Below are 18,571 nucleotides of genomic sequence, written 5' to 3' on the forward strand. Positions count from 1 at the left end.
TGTGTTGGATATGGTCATGAAGTTACAAGGTAGGAAATGCTTCCTTTTTGGGAGCCAAGTCATCTATTTCTGGAACTCTTAAGAAATAGAAACTGTGTTTAAATATTGCTGAGATTAACAAACAGCTTTTAAATGCAGCTCTTCATCTAGCTGCTGTTGTGTATTCATTGAATGTCAGGGTTCAATCAGAAGCCTTTATCCAAACTAGTTCCTAATTCTAATTCAGGGCTCTGAAGTTAAATATATACAATTCATTCCAAGAATTAGAATTCAAAGCCTCTGATAGCAAAATAGAACAAAAATATTTGCTTTGTAGTGTATTTAAATGTTGAATTTTTCTGTAACAGGAGCCAGGAAAGCGATCCCAGCTCTGGAGGATGACAGACTCAGGAATGCTTTGCCATGAAGGTTCTTCAGTTCCTCACAACCCCCACAAACCTTCTCCTCGCTCTGAGGACTCCAGTATGATTTTAGATATTGCAGGCCTAGCAGCTGTGACAAATAACAGGTATTGAAATACATACATACAACTGAACACAGTTCATCCATTGAAAAAACATACATTGAACACAGTCCATCCAGTGAAATACATCCATTGAACACAGTTCATCCATTGAAATACATACATACATTGAATACAGTTCATACATTGAAATATACACATTGAACACAGTTCATCCATTGAAAAAACATACATTGAACACAGTTCATCTATTGAAATACATCCATTGAACACAGCTCATCCATTGAAATGCATACATTGAACACAGTTCATCCATTGAAATACATATATACATTGAACACAGTTCATCCACTGAAATACATATATACATTGAACACAGTTCATCCACTGAAATACATACATACATTGAACACAGTTCATCCACTGAAATACATCCATTGAACACAGTTCATCCATTGAAATACACGCATTGAACTCAGTTCATCCATTGAACACAGTCTATCCATTGAAATACACCCATTGAACACAGTTCATCCACTGAAATACACCCATTGAACACAGTTCATCCACTGAAATACACCCATTGAACACAGTTCATCCACTGAAATACATCCTTTGAACACAGTTCATCCACTGAAATACACCCATTGAACACAGTCCATCCATTGAAATACACACATTGAACACAGTTCATCCATTGAAATACACCCATTGAACACAGTTCATCCACTGAAATACATACATACATTGAACACAGTTCATCCATTGAAATACATACATTGAACACAGTTCATCCATTGAAATACATCCTTTGAACACAGTTCATCCACTGAAATACATCCATTGAACACAGTTCATGCATTGAAATACATCCATTGAACACAGTTCATCCACTGAAATACATCCATTGAACACAGTTCATGCATTGAAATACATCCATTGAACACAGTTCATCCACTGAAATACATCCATTGAACACAGTTCATCCACTGAAATACATCCATTGAACACAGTTCATCCACTGATATACACCCATTGAACACAGTTCATCCACTGAAATACACCCATTGAACACAGTTCATCCACTGAAATACACCCATTGAACACAGTTCATCCACTGAAATACACACATTGAACACAGTTCATCCACTGAAATACATCCATTGAACACAGTTCATCCACTGAAATACACCCATTGAACACAGTTCCTCAAGAAACTGATGGGGGTTTCTAACAATGTCTTTGAAAACATACTTAATCTGATAGTCTCTGAATACAGAAAGAATTGTTCTGAATATGAAAGAGCTGGATTTTGTCTGGTTTTATTAGAAAATCTCACAATCACCTGTGTGACTTGGAAATACTTGTAAAAGCATGGCTGATGCCTTTTCAGCAGGTGACTCTTGACAGAGCACCTCGGAAGAGAGATTAGGAAAATGAACTGGGGCAAAAGAAATGTTCAGCATTAACACCAGTGCAGAGTAAAAGTTCTGAGGAGCAATCTGTGAGCTCTGAGGCTTCCCCTGCAGGGAAGTAAAAGTTCTGAGGAGCATCCTGTGAGCTCTGACCTTCCCCTGCAGGTACGAGCCCCTGATGCTGAGGAGGCCGGACCGGCGGCGCAGCACCACCCAGACATGGAGCTTCCAGGATGGGAGACTGACCTGTGGCATCCCTGGCCTTGTTGTCCAGGTCAGTGCTGACTGTGTGTCTAACCTGCTTTGTTTGTTGTTTATGTAGATGACAGAGTTGTTTGGGCTTAGTATTGAAGGGAACTAAAAGCTTTGAGACCAGTTCAGAATACAGAGCGAAACAAACTTGTGCAAGCACCTTACGTTTTAAGTTTATATTTGAATGTTCTTATCAATTTCAAATAATTAAAGATCTTGTACTATTAATTAGAAAAGTATTTTAGTTAGTACCATGATATTGCATTGATCATTTACTGCAGGGTAGTAAGTTACTGCTTGAAGCAACCAAAAAAGCTCTGTATTGCTGTGTTTAGACAGCAAGAAGTAAGGATTGACTCAGTAAGGATTTCCATTCTCATGCACAGGTCCAGAGTTCATCTTTTAAAAAGCTTCCTATCACTTTGGAAGACTTTTCAGGAAGGACTTTGCAATGTCCCTTGATGATGTGATAGCTTCAGTTTTAAACGTGCAGTGGGAATACTTAATTCCCACTTAATAATCTATTACCTGCCTGATTATCAATTACTTAATTATTGATCTTGGCTGTTCCTTTTATCTGCCAGATAATTAGAAGTGAGTTAGTAGAAACTTCAGTAATATCAAGTAAAATGCTGTTGGACTGCTCTTCTTTTAGTTCCGAAGAATAAGGAGAGGAAAGTAAAATACTGTTTTAAATTAATGTATGTAAATAGTTATCTGAAGTCTTTACCTATTGCTTCATTACTTAATTTTCTTTCCTTACTTTTGTTTTTTCCTCCAGGCAAAGGGAGGAATACAGGGTCTTCATGATGGAGCTGAAGTTGTTCTAGGTCCTGATAACTCACTTGAACTTTTGGGGCCAGTTCCACCTGAACAGCAGTTCACAAACCAAAAGATGAGGCCTGGCTCAGGAGTACTGGCTGTGAGAGTCATCCCAGATGGGCCAACTAGAGTTCTGCAGGTGACAGTCCTTCCTGAACTAGAATCCAGTTACATTCTTTGCTTATACTGGAAATATTCTTTTTCTGTATTACATCTTTAAATCCTTATGAAAAGCTGCCTTTATAATGACATGAAGGGGATGGGAATATCATAAACCTGAAGTAGTTAGTACAGAAGTTTCCTTGTCCTTAATTTCTAAAAAAGATAATTTGCTAAGGTAGGGCAATATAGTTCTTATTATATGGGGGGAGCCTCAGTTATTTATATATATGAAAGGGATCATTGTAGTAATTTATTTATCATTATATCTATATATATGAAAGGGATCATTGTAGTAATGTATTTATCATTATATCTATATATATGAAAGGGATCATTGTAGTAATTTATTTATCATTACATTTATGTATATGAAAGGGATCACTGCAGTAATTTATTTATCATTACATTTATGTATATGAAAGGGATCATTGTAGTAATTTATTTATCATTATATTTATATATATGGAAGGGATCACTGTAGTAATTTATTTATCATTATATTTATGTATATGAAAGGGATCATTGTAATTTATTTATCATTACATTTATGTATATGAAAGGGATCACTGTAGTAATTTATTTATCACAATATTTATATATATGAAAGGGATCACTGTAGTAATTCATTTATCATTATATCTATATATATGAAAGGGATCACTGTAGTAATTTATTTATCATTACATTTATGTATATGAAAGGGATCACTGTAGTAATTTCTTTGTTTTCAGATCACTGATTGTAACCAACGTAGAAGCGATCGTTCATTCAGTGAAGGAGAACAACTTCCAGTTTCGGATCAAGATCTGCGCAAGTTCAAAAATCCAGATCCAGAGCAGGAATTGGAAGTAAGATATGACAACTAGTACTTGTCTTTTTTATTTTAATTTTCCTTTCTAGATTTCAGGAGAGGGGGATGATGGTCAGTAACCTCTCCTAATGATGACCTCATGTTATGAACTTTAGATTTTCCTGCTACAGCTTCTCGTTCTTGGGTTAATAGGTCTTAACCCTCTTGAGTCTAAGACTAATTGTTAAAGAGCTGCTAATTGTTAAAGATCATCTGGAGATGATCCTAAAAAAATCATTTCTTTGCAGAAATGTGTATTTGATATCACAGGTTTGTTCAGTGCTGGTTTGTTAGTGATGGGCTTTTTCCCCTTCTTTTCTCAGGTGCTTGTGAAACTGGAAGGTGGAATAGGATTGTCTTTGGTCAACAAAGTCCCTGAAGAGCTTGTGTTTGCAAGCCTCACCAACATTAATGTCCACTACACTCAGCTCTCAACTGGTCAGGTGCTAGAGCTCAGTGTGCAAGATATACAGGTATTTGCCATTTTGAAATAAATTCATTTATTCATGGGTCTTCAGTTTTTTGAGTCATAATAGGTTTGAAAAATGTTTAGAGCAATGACTGAGATTTTCATTCCTAAATATCACTGGGGTTTCAATGCCATTTTCTGTCCATTGTGTAGGTGGACAACCAACTTCTTGGCACCACACAGCCTTTTATGCTCTTTCTGACACCCAAGAGGATTGAGAATGGGCCCCTGGACCCTGCTCCTGCTGTGCAAGTCAATGCCATGAAATTTCCCAGTAAAAATGCACTGACTGATATATACAAGGTAAACCACAATGTTTTGTTTGTGTAACAAAGGTATTACTTTAATGACCTTTCCTGTTCTTAATTTTTACTTGTAATCTGAATTCAGTGGTATTTGTGAAATACACTTTGTTGAATCAATTTTGAAGCTTAAAGGACACAGTGTCCACCTTCTCATGTTCACAGTGTTTAAAGCTATAATACAGTGATGAACAGGGTAATAATTATGTTTAAAAATGTGACAAATCAGTCCAGACTGCTGGCTGTCCATGTCTGTGACCTTACTTTTCAAGGCAGTTATTCTCTCCTGAGAACTGTAGCACAGTGAACCAGAATCTCTGTTTTGCTCTTCAGGAGTTGAATACAAGGTTATAAATTCTCTGTGATAAGCTGTTATCTTGCTTCATAAACTGGTTCTGTGCACTGCAGTCATTTGGGAACATTGGTTGTAAATTTATCCACCAACTGTGGATAAATGTACTGTGATGGCAAAACTGAGTTGGTTGTCAAGATTTACTTTCTCACTTGGAATCTTCACCCATGTATTTTGACTCTGTTCTGAAAAGCAGCTGATTTTAGTGTTGGAAATGCAGCTAAGATTTTGAAGTGTTAGGATTAGGTAATTAAATACAAGGCCTTCCAGAAATTGAAATAATCCTCACTAGTTGTAGATAACTTGAAGTGAAGAAAGCTACCAAGGACATTTTGAAGGTGGGAATCTTGCTACAAATCCATGAAAGTGAAAATATTCCATTGAAATAGAGTCCTTTTTAATAGCTTACATGGATTATATACCTGGTGTTAATGCTGTAAACTGAGACTTGTTTATCTCTGTAGCATCTGATGATCACTGCCCGGAAGTTCACAGTTCAGATTGAGGAGAAACTTCTTCTGAAGCTGTTGAGTTTCTTTGGCTACGGCCAGTCGGAGTCAGGTGTGGTATAACATTGCACAGCCACTTTTCCACTGTGCAGAGAGTCATGATCCTTGTGTATAAAGCAGAAAACACCAGCACACTCTTGGCTGTGGGGAACCTCCCACTCTTGAACAGAGCTGGGAATGCCTCAGTGGCCCCTGTGAAGCTCCTCATGGTGTGGCAGAGCTCAGGTGATGGCCCAAGTCCAGCCTGTCTCTGTATCTGCATTCATCTGAACTGGGATAAAAGAATTTGTGTTATTAATTTAGCAAGCCACTTTGTTTAGTGACTTGTTTAGTTTGTTTATTTAACCCAGGGCTAGAAGTGGGATCTGTGTTAATTTGTTCCTTGGGCAGTTCCTCTTGCTTCACTGCAAGAAAATTTTGTCTGACCTTGTTGTGGCATCCATACCCCTGGTTTTAATTGTAATGTAAGTTTTCTTTCATTCACTGAGGCAAGACAGACCTTTTCAATCTTCTGATCTCATAGGTGCTATTCTAATCCTCCTATTTTAGTGTTTATCTGTGCTTTGGAAACTTTCTGAAATGTTTGTTTTGGAGTGGCAATTGAAGAAGTCACTTCTATTATGCAGTAGCCTGTGTGCTGTTATGTAATAACTGTCACAGGAAAAGAACTATTTTTGGCATGGTTCCAAATGGGGCCAAGCCTACAAATGATGCTCCAGAGTTCTGTCCTGCTAATCCACAGTATCCTCTGAATTGTCTCTGGAAAAATAACAGTGTTGCATTTCACAGAGCACTTTCAAAGTTAAATCTCTAGTGATGAGGAAGAAGTACAGATTTTGAGTTTTGCTCTTAGCCTTTTAACTAATCTCCCCTTTGTTCTGATTTGCCCTGTTCCTTGTGCTCTTTTTCCTTACTTACTTTACATTATTTGTAGTTTGTCTGCTGATGTTATCCTAGATTCAGAGAAAAATAATTTTCTCATTTTTAGTTAGCATGTTTTATTGTTCATAAGTCAGAGTTCAGAAGGCTTGGTCATCTTTCATCTTTGCCCTGCTTCCTCACACCACCCAGGTGCTCTTACAAATAACATGAGCCTATTAATGTCGACCAAATTTGAGTCACTCTCCATGTAAATTGATTTATTGGATGTCTTCCATGTAGGCATGTTGGCTATTGTGTAATGAATATTTGAAAGCTTGCTTTGTACATTATATTCCTGGTTAAGTGTGTAAGGAGTTACAGAGAGGGTAGAGAGAGGAAAAGAGACTGTAAGAGCACAACTGCTCAGTAGGAACATTGCATAATCATGTGCTATCTCCTTGTTTCTGTGTGCTGATCAAGAGAAATTAGAAGTGAGATTAAAAGCCCAAATAACAGGGTTTAGAGATGCAGAGAGATCTGACAAAAATTCTTGAGCCTCAGAGGTCAACTTCATGTCACAAGGCATGAGTAATTTTGCTGGCTCCACCAGCAGTCACACATACTTTTATTTGTGCAGAGGATTGTTAACTCTTAGCACAGTGTGCATTCCTAACCCCGTATTTATTTATCTTTGATTGCTTCTGATTCCTGTGTTTTGTCTGGATGCAGAGGTTGAAAGTTATGATGAAAACCTCCATGAGAAGGTTGTTGAACAAGGTGGAGCACAGAAACGCTACTACTTTGAAAATCTGAAAATCAGTGTGCCTCAGATCAAGCTGAGTGTCTTCACTTCCAACAAGCTCCCTCTGGATCTCAAGGTACACCAGTGCATTCCCAGGGTGGGCTTCCAGTAAAGAGGAGGAAAAAGGAGCAGATGCTTTAACTTAACACTCTCAGTTTCCATTTTACTCTTGCATTATCCAAGTTAAAAATAATAGAAGTTCCAGCAACTTCTGACATTTAATTTGCATAATTTCCAGTCTCTTCTGTAAGAGTCCTTCATTTTTGTAATTTCAGTTGAAGCACAGCCAGCTGGACCTAATGACTCACTGCTGTACAAAGGACCTTAGTTACACTGATGGAAGTGTAAAGAGCTTAAAGGGAATTACTGTCTTAAAATAAGAAGTTATTCGACTTCTTATACAAACACAAGACAACTCTGAGTGTTTTCATCCAAAAAATGTTGTTTCATTGGAATTGAAGAATTTAAGAATTTGCATGAGGACTGTGCAATATACTTGAAAATGAAAGTGAACTGAGATTGAGTATGAACTTAAAATCAGTGGGAAGTCTGGTCTTTTTCATATGGTCATAAATCTGGCACAGCTGGGGAGTGAACCAGGGATTCCAGATTATGGCCAGATCATAATCTCATCCAGTGTTCCCAAATTGTGTTTGCACCTTCCTGGACACAATCAAGTGGCTGCAGTCAGTTGCCCCTTCAAAAATGATTAATTTAACATTTCATCAGAAATACCTCAGTTCTCTCTGAGCTAATACAACTACTTTCCTCCAAGGTGGGAGAGTTAAAACAAAACCAACCAACCAAACCATAAAAAACCCTCCCCATCATGGAGGAACTGAGCTGCTGCCTTTAAAAAAAACCAAAACTGAGAGAACAACTTGGCTTTTCTGTCCTTGATATTAAGGACATCATGATGAGTAAGCTTCTAAAGAAATTTAGAGTTGTGTAATGAATGTCTGTCAGGGAAGAAGATCACCAGTCCTACATTCTTGTATTCTTTTTACTGAATCCTTGTGCCAAGGACAGTTCAACAGCTAGTTGGGGTATTCCTTGGCTGTGATATTCCTAGCTAGAATATTCCTTGCCTGTGATATTCCTAGCTGGAATATTCCTTGGCTGTGATATTTCTAGCTGGAATATTCCTTGCCTGTGATATTCCTAGCTGGAATATTCCTTGCCTGTGATATTCCTAGCTAGAATATTCCTTAGCTGTGATATTCCTTGGCTGTGATATTCCTAGCTAGAATATTCCTTACCTGTGATATTCCTAGCTAGAATATTCCTTAGCTGTGATATTCCTTAGCTGTGATATTCCTATCTAGAATATTCCTTGGCTGTGATATTCCTAGCTGGAATATTCCTTGGCTGTGATATTCCTAGCTAGAATATTCCTTGCCTGTGATATTCCTAGCTGGAATATTCCTTGGCTGTGATATTCCTAGCTGGAATATTCCTTGGCTGTGATATTCCTAGCTAGAATATTCCTTGCCTGTGATATTCCTTGGCTGTGATATTCCTAGCTAGAATATTCCTTAGCTGTGATATTCCTTGGCTGTGATATTCCTAGCTGGAATATTCCTTGCCTGTGATATTCCTAGCTGGAATATTCCTTACCTGTGATATTCCTAGCTGGAATATTCCTTGCCTGTGATATTCCTTACTGCTCAATAACAGCAGCCCTGTCCTGAATATGCAGTTGCACTTCAGCTTCACCATGAACACCCCTGTAATTGCAGTAGTTGAAATGCAGGCTGAGGAAGCAGAACTAGTGGTGAGTGCTTTAAGAAGCCAGCCCTGTGCACTGTTCTGTTTGCATTTCTACCACCCTTGGTATAGGATTGCACATGGATCCATCTTGGCAGCTTTCCCAAGAAAAAACTTGGCATTTACATTTTTCTCCATAATGCTAACAGTCTCTGCATATTCTGTATATTGACCTTCACAGAAAGAGTTCAATTCAGTTCTGTAGCCCAGGAGAGTTCAGGGTAGGAGGGAGAGAATAATCACAGTAGAGCCTTTGTGGAAGTTTTTCTAACTGCCTCTAATGTTTCTGCCTTGGACATGGCTGTCTGCTAATTTGGTGTAGACAGATTATTTTTATTAGGTACCAGTATTAACAAAGTTGTCTTATATAATATCTGATAGTTAAACAGGAAATTACTTCCTACCCAAGTGAATAATGAGGACTACTCTGGTTGGTCATCCATTTAATGAAAAAATAAATAGCTCTTTTCTTACACACAAACTTAACTCAGACCTGTAACTTGCCTTAATTGCCTGCAGATGGCACAAAAACTCGTGTTCCTCATAGCAGGCAGCTTTGGTGGTTAATGTGTACAGATAAAACATCAGCCTGAAGCTTCTTGCCTTCTTCAGAGTGTCTGATGCTGGTGAGTCTGCAGATGCCATTATCAAGACCTGAAGAAGAAGGGTCCTCTTTCAGTCTTAAAAAATTACTTTTCTTATAATTTTTCCAAGTTATTTTATTTATGTATGTCTCTATTTGGTTGTATGGCTTGTCCACCTTAACTGTGTTTTTTAATGTATAAATTGTACAAAGTGCAGATGGCCTATGGACTAATTACAATCTTAGTTTTCTTCCTTGAAAAATAATAGGAAATGCTAGTTTAAAGAATTTCTTTAGACCATATAATGTTAAGAAATGAGCCTCAGGCTTACAGGAAATTATGTATGTTATTCCAGCTCATCCTGACACTTAATCCCTTCACAGAAGTTCAGCAGGGTGGAAAATAGCCAGTTTTGTCAAGAAAATTCATTTAGGGTTGGAGTTGAATTGAACATTAGAACAACACAGCCAAGTTGTATATAGAATCTTAGACACATTTTGGTTTGAAATATTCCTATCAAGTGTGGGAAACAGATTGCATTGGGAACTTGGTGACTCTTGAGTTATTGGAGAAATGCAGTGCTTAGACCTGAAAGGTTTGTGAGTGGCTGCTCTCTGTATCAAAGGGTCCACACTGCAGTGCAGAGAACTCCAGCAGCTTCAGAGAGCTTGGGTTTGGTACCATTGAAAGGATGCTGTGAATGAGAAGAATTACAATGGCAATGTCTTTTATTTAATACTCAGGCACTGAAAAGCACCCTGGGCTTCCCTCTGATCCGCTTTGAGGATGCTGTGATTAATCTGGATCCTTTCACCCGGGTCCATCCCTATGAAACTCAGGAGTTCATCATTAATGACATTCTGAAGCACTTCCAGGAGGTCAGTGGGACTGAGATTATGCTGTGGCAAAGGCTGAACTCCTCTTGCTTGAGGAGTTCTCCACAGGGGATGTGGGAACTCTGTCCTGGCTATCAAGTGTTAGTGCTGTGTGGCTTCTTTGTCTATGGAGAAGTAGCACCCCAGAGGAAATCTAAGAATACACTGTATTTTAAGATGAAACTATTGTTAATTTTACTGGTATTTCTGTGTTGATTTCTCTCATAAACCTACCTGGGCTACCAAATTACCTACATTCTGTTGTGGGTGGGATTTTTTTTTCCCCTCAACCTTGCTGGTGTAAATGTGATCCATAAGAAATATTTCATTCTTCCTCTTGATTTTCCAGGAGCTGCTGAGTCAGGCAGCAAGCATTCTAGGCTCTGTGGATTTCCTTGGCAACCCTATGGGTCTACTGAATGATGTTTCAGAAGGTGTTACTGGACTTATAAAGTATGGCAATGTGGGTGGTCTCATCAGAAATGTCACTCATGGAGTGTCAAACTCTGCTGCAAAGGTAAAAATTGTGATATTAAAGTTTGCTAGAACAATAAGCAAAAAAAACCAGGGAAAAGGTCAAATAGAACTATTGACCATGCTTAAATTGCTTGATCTTTGTTTTGTAAAAATGACATTTGAAGTGTAGATTTTCTTAAATGCTTTCTATACATCCCAGGGATGCCAGAAACAGGAGTCAGTGAAGCACTCAAAGCCCTATCACTGCTGTACAGATACTTGCAAGTTAAGTCAAACCAAACCAAACTTGCAAGTTAAATCAACAGCTAACCAAAGGGAGAAATCATTTACTCCTACATGCAAATTAACAAAGCTGTGTTAAATTATGTATATAATCTACATGGATGGAGAGCACTGGAGAGAGGTGGAGTATTTAAGGGGTTATTTAGTATAACAGGAGTTGTTAGTTGTTATTTTTAAGAAGTGATTAAGCTGGTGTGAATAGCAATTATTATGCTGACAATTGAGGTTTGGGGAGTTTTGTGGCACATAGCAACAAACTAAAGAATTTCCAGATTGCTTTGTATTTATCTGTAGTTTATTTCCAAAGTCTCTGCATGGTGAACATTCTTTTGTCCTTCCTGATAACAGCTGAAGGAATTCAATTATATCAGTGAAAATAACTGTATTTAGTGCCCAAGAGAGGGATGGTCTGAGGCAGGAGTCAGAAAGAGGAAGGAGTTTGGATCATGGTTGATGCTGTACTTGATAATTAGCAAACATATGTTCTTGAAATGGTTTTGTTACATATGACAAACATATGGGGTGTCAGCATGAGTCCCTTCATGGGTACAACTAAAATAATGCTTTTTTTGACACAAGGACATGTTGGTAAGTTTGGTTTTGTGAAAATTCTTTACTTTCTATTTTTATCGTTTTCCTAGCAGGTAACTTTGTGTGTATTGTCATGGTTCATCTTTTAATAACCTTTCCCACTTATTTGTATACAAGGAACTGCTTCTTCCCTTCCTTAGTGAAAAAGGTCATTCAGAAGATGTGAAATGCAGAGTCTGTGTAATTACAGAGAGCATTATCAAACCTGGTCCATCACCAAGTGCAGAGCTGGCTCTGACCCAGAGGGCTGAGCCATGAGGAAAGATGACCTGCACATTCTGTCACAATTACCTTGTTTGCAGCAGTAGCCTATTTTGCACAATTTCAAGAAACTCAAACAAAATTCTGTGTTGGTATTCCTGCCTTAATCTCCTAGTAGGTGCTGCTGTAACTCTCAGCACTGCAAATCCAAGCAGTCTGGTTGAAGACTTGCTGAGCCTCTGGAAGGCAGCTGGATCTGTGCACAGCTGAGTCCTCCTGTCCATGCTCTGTCCTCATGGCTGTGGTCTCTGGTGACCCATCCACTCCACCCAATGGAGAATGTTTCTTTAGAGCTTCCTTTCTAGAAAGTGGTGTTTCCTCATTGCAGTCACATCTGCAGCAACAGTCTCATAAATCTTCCTTTAAAAGGCACGAGCCTTCCTCTGTTTCCCACAAGGGCAAGGTCATTCCTTGAACTTTGGAGTCATTTGTAACCAAGGGGTTTGTGAAGGAAGATTTTCAAAGGCAGAAGGGCACTTGGATGCTGAACTCCTTTCAAAATTCAACAGGAGCTGAGTGCCTGCTTCCCACTTATACCTTTGAAAATCACCCCATGTACTATTTATTTGTCTTCCCAGGTATTTGTTTTCTTTCTCCTTGATATATCAGAAATGTCTCTGTGATGCAAATCTCTCACAGTTCCCTTTTCAAAGCTTTTTCTATGGTTTATGTATTTGTCCTTTTGGAACAAGGAGAGAAATCCATAATTTAAGAAGGCTTAGTAGTACATTGTGGAGCTCCTTGATTAATCCTCTTTCCAAAGGTTGAATCTTAATTCTGCTGCATGGAAGACAATGGTACAAAAGGCTCAAATATTCAGGTTGAATTCTTCCTTATGTGTTGCACTGCTTGCAGGCATTTAAATCTGCTCAAAAACTAAGCCAGGAATGTCCACAGGATAAAAAATTGGCATTTCAAGTTGAGTTTGGGATATGTTATGTTCATGGTACAACACAGAAATTTGTCTTTTACTTTCTGTTTTACCTGCTTTGTGCCTTATGAGTGTGTCTAGGATACGTGAAGTATTGGTAAAGAAAATAATGTGGAGAGAAAAAATAATTTGAGTTAGTCAAGAGAAACAAAACTGAAACAATAGGTCATTTTTATCTTGCTGTTGGTGCTCCAGGAAGGTATTTTTAAGTATATTTTCACTGCATAAATTTTCACCTGATCCAGCTGTGCCACAGAGGGCTCTTGTCTTTGCAGCTCATTTCTGTGGATCTGGTAACTGAAGCAGCCAAAACCAGAGGAGCCTGTGTCCTGCACAGGCACTGAGGGCTGGGAAAAATCTCCATTTTGGTTGTCTGACTACCTGACTTATGAAGTGTCTAAAATAAAAATCTATCCTAGATTTTAAGATGAGTTAGCTCTTGAGGTGTGAGTAGATAGATAAACAAAGAGTAAGACTGTAATCATGGCTTTTAAAGTAACACTGCTCAACTGAATCGAGAAGTAAGCTATTGGAGTTGTATCTGGTTTTGTCATTTTATTGCTTTTCTATTTTATAGTTGTGCTGATTATCCCTGTAATGGCTTTTCCATGCATTTCAGAGCATGCAGTGGGTAATGCCTTCTTTCAAGTGGAGAGCTGCAGTGTATTTAAATTGGCACAAAACCTTAGGTTAAATAAAGTTCACTACAGACAGTTTTGTAGCTTTATCCCTTGGAGATTCCAAGTTCTGTATTTTAAAAAGTTCTTTGATCCTAAATATAGACACCAGAGGGAATTACATTCCCTCTGAATGGAGCCTTCTATAGTTGCCATATGCCTGGAAATGTCTCACATTCTTGGCATCCACACTTTTTTTATTTCCCCCGTTAGGCATGATAGAACTAAATCCTAAATTTCCCCTGTTTCAGATGTGTTTCAATTAGAAATGAATATTGAACACTGAATTAGCAGCTGAACAAAGCTGTTCTGTAGCTTGTGTTCTCCAAATGGAAAATAAGTGTGGTTGTATCTATCACTGGTAAATAGGTGTTCTGCTGGTGGGAAAGGATTGAAAAGATTCACAGCTTGTCAATACTGTATTTAATGTCTCTGATTTCTTTCCACCATAAATTCTCTTATCTTTTAGGAATTATGAGCAAATAGTGTAGCTGTTATGACTCTGTTAGGTCATAGGATATAAGATGGAAATAATTGTTGTGTACCTCCCTTCCTCTTGAGAAAAAGAATTTCATGAACTTCATGGAAGAGCTGAGTTTTCATATTGAACTTTGAAGTTTCCATTGTAGTTAGGCTTCCTAAGGAGAGGTAAGCCATCAGTCAGAGCTGCAGGTCCCTGTTAGGGTTTTGGGAAGCATGCAGGGCTCTGGGAGCCAGGCTTCCCTCCAGAAGGAGGCACCTGAGATGCCAAAACTCCCCTAGAGCAGCAAATTGCATTTGAGTGTCTGTTTTCTTTCATGGTTGATGAACCTTTCTGCCCTGGACTTGCATTCCATCTATTTATTTCAGCTGAGTTCAGAGTGATGGCAGAGGTGCTCAACAGAGATAGGAGGAGAGGTGAGGTGTTAGAACCAGATAAGAAAACTTTAAGAGCAGTAAGGATGCTCCAGGTGAGTGTTTGGCCTGGAGGCATTTGTAGAACAGGAGCATGAAAGCAACACCAAGGGAAATGTGAATTTTAACCCTCCTTGTAAGAGAAATCAAAGCAGAATCTCGAGTGGTTGGCAGTGACAGGAAGATAAAGATAACTGAATGGAAAATAAAGAGGAAGTAATAAAGGGATTATTTAAAAACAAATCTTGAACAAGTGTTTGACTTGCATGAATGTTAACTTTAACAAAGTTGGCAGTAGCCACAATGAGAAGTGGCTGTACCAGAGCACAGAAGGAAGGTCCAGTTTGAGCAGGCTCTGTCCAAAAACAGACAGAAAGGTTTCTAAAACAATCAAAGCAGATGATTGCCTTTGTTTAAAGTGGTTTTTTGTTCATTTAATCAATCACTCCTCTTTCATTCAGAAGCAAGAACTACCACCATTCTCCCATCTTGGGACTAACTGCAGCTAAGCTCTAGCAACATCAAAATGCCAAGGAAGTAGCTGAAAACAAAATTATATCTTTGTGTCAGGGAACTTCTAACAAAAGCCTTTGTATCTGAAGCCTGAGAAGGAAATACATGGTGGTGTTTTCTTCAGAAGAGTCTTGAACAGAATCATCCAGTGATGCTGTAGAAAGGTCATGGTGGTGTTTGGGTTCTGAGTTTGCTGAGTGTCCTGCTGCTCTGTATTTTCATGGTGTTTGTTTGATTCCTTGCTCTTTTCCTTAACTCCTGAGAGCAGAATGTGTGTGGTTAGTGCCAGTCTCACTGGATAAAGGTGAGGAAGGCCAGAATACATGTCATCTTCAACCTTACAGATTAGAATTCGTGTTTTCCTTCAGGAAAGCTGGCAGTCATTCCTTACAAAGGGTAGTTGAGGTATTGAAATTGTGGGATTTACTGTAATTTTTTCTATTCCAGCTGTGATTTGTACAGTTTGGGTCAAATGTAGCTTTTTTTGCATTTTCCTCTGTGTAATCTTTCTTTCCCAGTGTAGCATAGAGGCTCCTGCAGCCTGTCCAGGTAGCACTGCAGATCATCTTCAGTTTAACTTGCATTTCATCCACAGATTTGCAGCTTCACATGAGCAGTGAGAATCTGTATCAAGATGTGTAGATTATGAGGTGGAAAGCAATTGAAATTCCCAGGCAGAAATGCTGAGTACATGAGGGATATTACAGATGAGGCCATTTCCCCATTTCCTGCCAGTTTGAAAAGACAGCAAGTTTTATGACCAATTAGTGGCAATCAAAAGCCATGGAAAGTGTCAGTTTTAATGTGCAGAACATCTGGCATCTGTAACTGGTATCTTTGAAAGAGGTTTTGGGATAAAGGATCATCTTTGAGAAGTTTGAAGTATTTCTTCCTGGTTTTCATTTGTACCATGGGATAAAACGTGTGTGGCCAGCATCTAGGTTAAAAGTTTTCTTCTCAGTTTGGTTTAAATTCAGCCTTTCTTTTACAAAAAAGTAAGTGAAAAAATTCTTTTTTCACTTCTTGCACAAAGTGAACACACTTTACTCCAGTGTATTTTTATGTGGAGAAATGGGTATGGGTAGATTGAACTGAAATAGTGATATATTCTGTGGGAAGAACTGGTTAAATGTGGACTTCATGTCCTAAATGTACCCCATTCAAAAGCAAACTACACATTGGATGAGCCTTACCCAGGAGAAATTGCTCAATTGAGCATGAGAGTCCTGTAACAATGCAGCAACTGCACACATGGAGGTGCACAGCTGGATAGGGGAATGTACAGGTGACCATTGGACAATTGGAAAAAAAGAGAGATTAGAGAGCTTTAGGTTTCACACCAGCTCCAGAGCTTCATTTCAAAGGAGTTAGCAACTGATTTTGCTGTGAAATAAAATGCACTGTTCCTGTTTTGCTGACTCATTGGAGAATTCAGTGAGCAAGGGAGAATTTAAAATGAGGTATGCAAAGAGTTGCCAAGTCACAAACTGTGACACTGGAAATAAGCAGTTATCATAGATGAAATGAAATTTAGTTTTAACCTGCAGTTTTTGAGTGGTTACATGTCAGACAGGCACATCTGTCCCATATATCACCATTAGCATCTGAAGGAGAGAAAAAATGGGGGGTGTGGGTTTGAAATTCATAATTTCACTCTTGATAAATGGCTGACTGCACCTCCCTACTGTGTATTTAAAGTTGTGGAGTTGAATATTAAATACAGATTTCAGCTTGAAGCTCCTTAGCTGTGTATCCATGAGGAGTGAAAATAGTGTTTGTATGTGCAGGGGATCCAAACAGCTCAGAGTTGTTCACTCTTTACACACACAGGTCCATAATTAATGTGCTTGCTTGGGCTTTCCTTCAAAATATCTAGAAACATGGCAAGCCTGTTAGTTTTTAAACAGGAGGTTCTTTCAGATCCCAAGTGTGGTCACAGGTGGTCATGGCAGAAAAATAAATTGTCTGGAAAGAGCCTAAGTGCTGCAGTTAGTGCAGATGGAAATGCTTTTGGAAATCAAATTCAAGAGAGCTGGGAAAGACGATGTTAAAACCAAACCTAATGTGGTCTCTCTTTGTTGTTACCTGTCAGCTCAAGGTACTGCATCTCTTGAGGCTTTTTCTCTGATTTTCAGTGTATTGAGGGGTTTAAGGAAGGCGGTGGGGGAGGAGGGCAAATAATTCCATTCCCAAAAAATAAACAAACACGAAGACCTTCAGGTTCGGTAAGAGTTAAGGCCGGGGGGAGGGGAATTATCTGTTAAGAGTATTAGTTGTTTAATAAAGCACAGTTGTCCTCCAGATGAACCCGCCAGTGACTCCGCAATTGGGGTCATTCCAAGTTCACGCTGTGGACTTTTGACTGCCTTGTGTGTCTGTGAAAACAGCCGGCGGTTCCTGCAGGGATCACTCACTCATTCAAGCCCTGTAACACAAAACTATTGCCAGCGGGCACCTGCTGCTGCTGCCGCTGCTTCCCGGGAGGTGCCGGGGGAAGCGGCCCCGCGGCCGGGCCACGGCGGGCGCAGCTCCCCGGGGCCTCCTCAGGCGCCTCCAGCCCGGCCCATCGGGGGTTCCCGGGCCGCCGGCAGCCCTTGTCAGCATGCATTAGGAAGCTCAGTTAACGATGGGATGTGAGCTAATTAAAGCGCCTTTACTTTGGGCGTGTGTCATAAATAGGGGTGGGGAATGCTGCGGGGAATCTCAAGGAGCGTGTTTGTTCAGTAGGAAAAGCCGGCGGCTTCTCGTGGTTGTCAGTTAATTTGGAGAGGGTCAAAGTTTATGTTGCTCTGAAAATGAGAAGCTGATTATCAGCTTTTTGCTGATTTAGTATTTTCTAAATTAAGAGTGTGTTGGTGCTGTTCAGAGTGCCAGGGCTCGTTTCTCTCTGCACAGCTTGGCTGGGTTATAAAGCCTTGGAGGCTCAGCCTGAACTGTCCTTTCTGGTTAGGACTGGATCAAAGAGTTCACTTGGTCTGCCTTGATGTGTAAAGGAAAATGTACAAGTCTAGACCATAGAAATATAACTGAATTCACAATCTTCCCTTCCTTTACATAGGTAAAGGAAAATGTACAAGTCTAGACCATGTAAATATAACTGAATTCACAATCTTCCCTTCCTTTACATGTGTAAAGGAAAATGTACAAGTCTAGACCATGTAAATATAACTGAATTCACAATCTTCCCTTCCTTTACATGTGTAAAGGAAAATGTACAAGTCTAGACCATAGAAATATAACTGAATTCACAATCTTCCCTGCTGAAATGCCCCAAGTAATTCCTAAGAGGCTGACCAAAGACATTGCAAAAGTACTTTGGGGAACAGTTTCATTTGAAACCTGACAAACAAACACCTGTTATGTTTTCAAATAAAAGCATTTTACTTTTCAGTCCCAGTATAACACACCATTGACCACGGTGATAGGAAGGGAGGAAGCTGTGTTTGTTGTCTGTGCCTAC

At 39.2% G+C, this 18,571-nt stretch overlaps 1 protein-coding gene across 4 annotated transcripts in view; it reads left to right on the forward strand.

Annotated features, from left to right (window-relative positions):
• Positions 1-18,571, forward strand: part of VPS13D (vacuolar protein sorting 13 homolog D) — a 105,205-nt gene that overhangs the window by 57,973 nt on the left and 28,661 nt on the right. For all 4 annotated transcript variants that reach the window (XM_054647879.2, XM_054647882.2, XM_054647880.2 and 1 more), the window contains 10 exons: positions 348-508; positions 2,044-2,152; positions 2,912-3,091; positions 3,846-3,962; positions 4,288-4,437; positions 4,587-4,736; positions 5,552-5,648; positions 7,187-7,335; positions 10,354-10,488; positions 10,835-11,002. In XM_054647879.2, the coding sequence (XP_054503854.2) occupies positions 348-508; positions 2,044-2,152; positions 2,912-3,091; positions 3,846-3,962; positions 4,288-4,437; positions 4,587-4,736; positions 5,552-5,648; positions 7,187-7,335; positions 10,354-10,488; positions 10,835-11,002 (1,416 nt within the window). The remainder of the gene's footprint in view (positions 1-347; positions 509-2,043; positions 2,153-2,911; positions 3,092-3,845; positions 3,963-4,287; positions 4,438-4,586; positions 4,737-5,551; positions 5,649-7,186; positions 7,336-10,353; positions 10,489-10,834; positions 11,003-18,571) is intronic.

The sequence above is a fragment of the Agelaius phoeniceus genome, chromosome 24 (assembly GCF_051311805.1).
Source record: "Agelaius phoeniceus isolate bAgePho1 chromosome 24, bAgePho1.hap1, whole genome shotgun sequence".
Lineage (NCBI taxonomy): Eukaryota > Metazoa > Chordata > Aves > Passeriformes > Icteridae > Agelaius > Agelaius phoeniceus.